General features: G+C 24.8%; 3 protein-coding genes across 3 annotated transcripts; 2 read left to right on the forward strand and 1 right to left on the reverse strand.

Moving 5' to 3' along the window:
• Window positions 1–761: 761 nt before the first annotated feature.
• On the forward strand, window positions 762–3,436 carry DICPUDRAFT_84754 (uncharacterized protein; the record flags this gene model as incomplete). Its single annotated transcript, XM_003294222.1, has 2 exons — window positions 762–2,676; window positions 2,751–3,436. 2 exons carry the CDS (start codon window positions 762–764, stop codon window positions 3,434–3,436), a joined length of 2,601 nt encoding a protein of 866 aa, XP_003294270.1.
• Window positions 3,437–3,818: 382 nt separating this feature from the next.
• Window positions 3,819–4,775, forward strand: DICPUDRAFT_93186 (uncharacterized protein). The gene has a single exon (XM_003294223.1). The coding sequence runs from the start codon at window positions 3,850–3,852 to the stop codon at window positions 4,720–4,722; it is 873 nt and encodes a 290-aa protein (XP_003294271.1). The 5' UTR covers window positions 3,819–3,849; the 3' UTR covers window positions 4,723–4,775.
• Window positions 4,776–4,840: 65 nt separating this feature from the next.
• DICPUDRAFT_84756 (uncharacterized protein) lies at window positions 4,841–6,994 on the reverse strand (the record flags this gene model as incomplete). Its single annotated transcript, XM_003294226.1, has 3 exons — window positions 4,841–6,257; window positions 6,361–6,372; window positions 6,978–6,994. The coding sequence occupies 3 exons, from the start codon at window positions 6,992–6,994 to the stop codon at window positions 4,841–4,843; spliced, it is 1,446 nt and encodes a 481-aa protein (XP_003294274.1).
• Between the last annotated feature and the right edge of the window lie 506 nt (window positions 6,995–7,500).

The raw sequence follows: 7,500 nt of genomic DNA on the forward strand, positions 1-7,500 counted from the left end.
ATTGAAATGGAAAAAAAAAAAAAAATTATTTCTATTGGGGTGAGGAAACAATAAAGAAACCAAAAAGTATTGGGTGAATGGGGTATGGGGGGGTGGGGGTAACCTCGTATGTTAGTATCAATGAGGGTGAGAATTCATATGTAATTTGTGAAGGGGGAATCAAAGTAAATTTTAAAAAAAGTTTTTAAAAAAGGAGGGATCAATATCATATTTTAAAATAAAAATTCTATTTTGTTATATTCTATTCTATTTTTATATTATTTTTTTATATCTCACCAAAAAAATAAATGGATATTTGCTAATAGGTTGTACTCCTCGTTTTATTTTTTTTATTTTAAAAAACATTCTTTTTTTTTTTTTTTTTTTTTTTTTTTTCATTTCTTTTTTTTAATTTTTGTATTTATTAACCATTATATAAATAAGAAATAAATAACTAGTTTGTTATTATAAATATTATTGTTTTTCGTTAAATATTTTTCCATTTTTTTCATCTCCCATTCCCTATTTACTATCAAAATTATAATAATAATAATATAATTATAAAAATAATAAATATATAATAATATTTATTATAATAAAAAATCATCTATTTTTTTTTATTTTTAAAATTTTTTTGGGTTTTTAAAATTTTTTTCAGTATTTATCTCTTATATTTTTAAATCATTATATAATATATATTAATTAAAATCTTATATAAATAAATATAAAACTCATATATAATAATAAAAACAATAGTAATATAATGTTAATATAAATAAAAAATGATAAATATATATTCAAGTCAGCAATCAAACCAGGAAAATGGTATTGAGAATACTGAAGAAAACATAAATACAAATAATAGTAATATAAACAGCAATATGGAAAATAATATAGAAAATATAAATAATAACAATAGCAATATAAACAATAACAATAACAATAGTAATAATAATAATATGAATAATGGTATAATTAGTAATAGCAATTGCGAATCTCAACAAATAGAAAATTCAATTTATTCAGGAAATGAAAATTATATGATAGTTAGCAGAGTTTTATCAAATAATGATTTTTTAGTTTCTAATGGAAGTAATGGTAATTTAACTCTAACAGCAAGTGGAAACTATATACCAATAGTCAATAACAACAATATAAATTTAAATACATCTTTACCTCCAACTCCACCAATTCCACCACAATATGGTTATGGTACTCTAACACCAACAAACTCTGATTCAGATTCAGACTATTCAGATTGTTTATTACCAGATATTAATCGGAGCCATAGTAATGATAAAAGTTTAAATAATGACAATAACGGTTATGAGGATAGTGAAGAAGATGGCGATGAGGATTATGAAGAAAGAGATAATCAAGATGACACTTATTATAAAGTAGATAATTGTAATAAATATATAAATGTAAATAATAATAAAAAATCAAATCCAATAAATATAAATCAAAAAAAGAATAAAAAATCAAAACAATTAGGTATTGATGATTTTGAAATTATTGAAATTGAAGAAGAGAATGAAATCAATGGTAATAATACTCACAATAGCAATCAAATGGCATCAAGCAATTCAATTTCACCACCACATCAATCGCCATTCAAACAACTTTTAACAAATAAATTAAGATCAATTAAAGATAAAATTGAAAATTCACCATCAGAAAAATACAATACATTTCCAACAGATAGGTTCAATAATATACCCACTAGTGATATTATACTATATTCATCACCACTTCACAACAATGACCATTCAGCTATAAAAGGGAGTGGTGGTTTATTAAGCCACCATCACCATATTACTAATGGTAATTTATCATTTTCTCCAATTATAGATAATAAAAGCTATAGTAACAATAATATAGAACAAAACTACAGTAGTAGCTTTGATGCCCCAAATACTCCATTAAATATAAATAATATATCACCATCATCATCAATTACAAAAGATACATTTGACACCGACAGTCAATATAGCACATCTAATAACAATATAATTTTAGATAGTAATAGTAATAATAATGATTTCAAACAAACAATGTATAACAATAGTAGCTTAATTAGAGGATATTCAAACTCGTCAATAACTAGACCCGTTTCAAACTATGAAAAAAGCAAAGTAAACTATAAAATTTTAATATTGCTATCACTCTCAGTATTTTTTTCAGTTAGTAATTTATACTATGCACAACCATTACTCAATGAAATTGGTAAAATTTCTGGTGAAGATACTCCATTACCATATGGTATTACATCTTTGGTTACAATGTCGGTTCAAATTGGTTATGCTCTAGGTTTGTTGTTCATTTCAATTTTGAGCGAAGTAATGTCAAAAAAGAAATTAACTTTGGTCCTATCAATGATTAATTGTGCCGCTTTAGTTGGTATTGGTTTGTCAACTCATATTGCAATGGTTATAGTATTTCACTTTATCGTTGGTGTTTCCACCATTATTCCTTATATAGCCGTTCCTTTAGCTTTAGACATGACTCCCAACCCCTCAGATCGTGGTAATATTGTTAGTGTCCTTTTATCTTCAGTATTTGTTGGTCTATTAGGTGCACGTGTTACCTCTGGTGTAATTGGGTTCCTTTTTGGTTGGAGAGTAGTATTTTATTTTGCTGCCATTACAATGTTTATCATTTCATTATTATTATTTTATTTCTTACCATACACTCCAAGTAAGTTATATCATATAATCTATATATTTGTTATTGTGTGTAGTTACTTATTTTTTTATTTATATTTTATTTAGGAAACCAGAATATTATACCATATAACAAACTTTTATTATCAACTTGGGAATTTTTAAAAAAGGAAAAAACTTTGAGACAAACAAGTTTCATAGGATCAATGGTATTTGCAACTTTTAGTATACTTTGGACAACCTTATCATATCGTTTAAATGATGAACCATATCAATATAATAGTGGTTTCATTGGACTTTTTGGTTTAATTGGTATGGCTGGAGCAATTGCATCACCAATAAGTGGAAGAATAGCAGAAAGATTTGGAATCAATCGATTAATGGTAATCTATATATTTATATGTGCATTGGGATACTTTATCTTAATGTTTTTCGATTTCCATATTGTCGGGTTAATTTTTGGAATATTCATATTGGATCTAGGTGTTCAATCATGTCATATCAGTAATCAATCAAGAAACAATCAAATAGCAATCGAAGAATCATCAAAGTATAGCATGAATACAATATATATGGCCTCCTATTTAATCGGTGGATCTATTGGTAGCGGAATCAGTGGTGTCATTTATTCACATTGGAATTGGAGTGGTAGTTCAGTCGTTGCTTTAATATTTTTAGGTTTGGCTCTTACTTGCCATTTAATCACCTTTGAAAAGCCCTTCACTCATTCTTTAGTTAATAATAATAATAACAATAATAATAACAATGAAAATCACGACATTGTACAAACATAATTTAAATAATCAATAATAACACTTTTTTTTCTTTTTTTCTTTTTTTTTTAAAGTTTAAAAATTTTTTATAAAAAAAAGATATAAAAAATATTTAAAAATAAAAACAAATAACTTTTGTAAATTAAATTTAATTTCCTCTTTTTTCAAAAACGAAATAACCTTGAATTTGGATGTAGAACTTCATTAATTTAATTTCGAAGCAGTATTAATATTCATTAAATAAACAATACCCCATTAATCCAACCACACCCCCCACAACCAATTAAATAATTTTTTTTTGAATTTTTTTTCTCCAAAACCAATTAAATAATTTTATTTGTATGGAATTGTTTTTTTTTACTTTTTTTATTTTTTTTATTTTACATAAGAGTAAATAGAATAGAAATCATTGTCATAAACATAATAATTTTAAAATGGATTTATTAATTGTTGGTAATAATGAATGGGTAAATCAAAATTTAATCTGCTCATTGCTAGATATGGGATGTGGGGAAATTAAATTAGGTTTACATAGTAATGATAAAAATAAATACAGCAAATTTGGTTCAAAAATTAAAATGGTAGAATTTGATTACAAAAAACCAGAAACCTTTAAAAGTGCTTTACAAAACGTAAACAAAATCTTTATGTCTTGCGATCCTGCCGATTTACATGCAAATGAAACAATCCAACCTTTTTTACAAACTATTAAACATGGTGGTCAATCAAGTCAAATTCAAAAACTAATTTATTTATCAACTTTAGCAACAGAAGAAGGTTTACCAACCATAAAGTGTGAAGAGCAAATTTCACTTTTGGGTATGAAGTATATTATACTTAGACCAACTTGCTTCCTTGACAACTTTGCAACCCATATGAAAGAGTCTATTAAAAGAGGTGAACTTTACTCCTCCTGTGGTAATGGAAGAACAGCCTGGGTAGCCTCTGAAGATGTTTCAAAGTGTGCAGCCATTCTTTTAACCAATGATGAAAAGTTTAAACTTTACCAACATAAAATCGTCCCAATGACCAATTCAAAAACACTTTCGCTTCAAGATATAATTGATATATTCAACGAACAGCTACACAAGAAAATTCATATTACTGAAGTTACTGCAAAGCAATTTGATGACAATATGGTTAAAATTGGACAACCAAAAGATTCCTCAAAGTTTGTTACACTTGTTAATGTTGCCATCGAAAAAGGTCATCTCGACCAAGTTGATGTCGCCCTAGAAGATATTATCGGCCATAAACCATTATCTGCAGATCAATACATCAGTTCAAATTTATCAATTTGGAAATAAGTATTAAATAAATAAAATAGTAAAAGAGAATTAAAACTATAAATTTTATATATAAAAAAAAAATAAAAAAAATATATATTTATAATTTTATTTAATTTTGGTTTTGCGTATTTATATTTTAAGCTTGTTTATCCTCTACATTTGTTTTTCTTATATTTCTTTGTTTTAATGGTTTATTAAATTTTAATTGTATTGGTTGAGCGGGCTTTTCTGGTGATGTAGAAGTTGTTGTGGTTTCTGTAGTATTATTATTATTATTATTGCCACCATTACCCAAGTTAATTGAGAATACACCTGATTTATTAAATGATAATTTATTTTCGAATGATTTTGAAGTTGATGGAATTGTTGGTGAGATTACATTAGATAAAGGTTTTTTTTGATTAGCAAACGCTCTTCTGGTAATATTGACTTCCTCTTCTTCGCTATCTACATCTGAAGGATCAGAGTAATTTTTATCATCATCATCTTTACCATTATTACCTGTATTGTCTTGATCGTCCTCATCCTCTTCTGCAAATCTTTTATCTGATTGAAATACACTCTCTTGGGGGGCTACTGTTTCCCATTGACCAACAATACTTTCGTTTGGATCAACTTCCTCCTCTTCTTCCTCCTCTTGCTCCTCTTGCTCTTCTTGCTCCTCTTTACCTTCATTATCCTCTTCCTCGTCCTCTTTTTTATCTTCTTCTTCTGCTGCTTTATTATTTTCACTATCGTTGCCATTTGAATTAATATTCCTGTTTTCCCTGGATATCTTTAATGGGGTTGGTGAGTCACATTCATCTTTTTTTCTTTTCTTTTGATTTAAACTATTTGGTGAATTGTTGGCAGATGAAGTCGAAGTATCAGTAGATGAGGTTGTAACAGTTGAAGATACAGATGATCTAATTGAGGGGGGTGGTGAATCGGTATAACCATATAGACTTTTATTTATTGGTGGCTCTGGCTTTACAATTTTTTCCTCTTCTTTATAAAAATCATATATGTGTTGCTGTCTTTCTTGATAATAATTATAATAGTCATTTTTATTTATATATTCTCTCTGTTGTCTTTTTATAGCCTCCAATTTCTCGTCATCAGTTTTTAAATCTAAGTCATCTTCCTCTGTTTCCCCCTTTTCTTGATTCTTTTTCTCCTGTTGTTGTTGTTGTTGTTGTTGTTGGTTATAATATTGATAATATGCTGCTTGTTGAGGGTCTTGGTGTTGTTGTTGTTGTTGTTGTTGGTAATATTGTTGATAATAGGCTGCTTGCTGTTGTTGCTGTTGTTGCTCTATTTGCTGTCTCTTTTTTTCATCTAAAACTCTACTAAGATCCTTTTCTCTAAATGCTTTTGAACCTGAATCTATAATCTTTTTAATTTCTCTTTCTTGGTTCTTTTGTTCTCTTTCCTGATTCTTTTTCTCTCTATTTTGATTCGATATATATTTAGTTACATTGTTTTTATGTTTCCATCCTTCTTCGTGGTTCTTTATTGAAATATTATTTTGAACGAAAATATTACAATATTTACAATAATGTTTAGCATTACTCCTATATTAATTAAAAATAAACAACAATAATAATAATAATAATAATAAAAAGTTAGTATTTATTTAATATTTTTTCACAAGTGGATATTATAATTTTAACATACATTTTATAATGACTATGAAAATAGAAAATAAAAATGATATATAAATAACTTAAATTAATGAAATTTTTAAAATAATATTATTTCGTGAAATTAAAAAAATTAAATATTTAAAAAAAAATAAAAATAATAAAAAAAAAATAAAAATAATTGAAAAAATAAAAAAAATATTAAATTCAAAAAAATATAATTTTATTTAATTTTAAAACACAAATATTAAAGATATAGAAACTATCTCTACATAATATAATAATAGATACTATAGTATCTAGCTATAATATTGACAGCATGGAAATATAATTATAATATTAACAATAGTATGAATATTAATAATTAAGGTATTCACCAAAAAACATGGAGGAAAATAAATTAATCATTGTTATTATTTGTTTAGGTAAAATTCACTCAACAATTTTATTTTAATAATCATTTATTACTATCATCCAGAAATTGTGTTGAAAAAAAAAATAAAAAAAATAAATATTATAATAAAATGAAAAAACAGATAAAGATCATTTTTTTTTTTTTTTTAATTTTTTAATTTTTCAAAAGATTTACATTTTTAAATGCCGTCACTATTTCCCTAATCAATCATAGTTTTTATTGGGAATCTATTTTACTATTTTTTTATTCGCATCCCAAATAATTAAAGAAGTGGTTTAAAATGTATATCATCATAAATAGACAATGTTTTTTTATTTTTTTATTTTTTCAGTTTTTTTTTAGGTCCATTTATAGATTTTTTTTTAACTACAAATAATAATAAAAATGATGATAATAGATTTATAAATAATATTTTCTAGTTTATTATTATATTTATTTTTATTATATAATATTATTTTTTTTATTTTTTTTTTTTATTTGATTTCTATAATCATATTCTCATAAAAAAAAAAAGATTTTAAATAGATAGTATAAAAAATAATTATAAAAAAAAAAAAGGCATTATTTATTTTTAAATCTAAATAAACCAAACATGAAATGTTATTTTTATTCGAAAATTCGCTTTAATTTTCAACCAAAAATCAATTTAAAAAAAAAAAAAAAATCATTTGTCGTTAAAAAAAATAAAAATTAAAAAAAATAAATAAAAAAAAACAAAAAAACCAAATTATTTTGATGGTTTACCAAAATTCAAAAAAA

Source organism: Dictyostelium purpureum, assembly GCF_000190715.1.
Source record: "Dictyostelium purpureum unplaced genomic scaffold DICPUscaffold_530, whole genome shotgun sequence".
Classification (NCBI taxonomy): Eukaryota; Evosea; class Eumycetozoa; order Dictyosteliales; family Dictyosteliaceae; genus Dictyostelium; species Dictyostelium purpureum.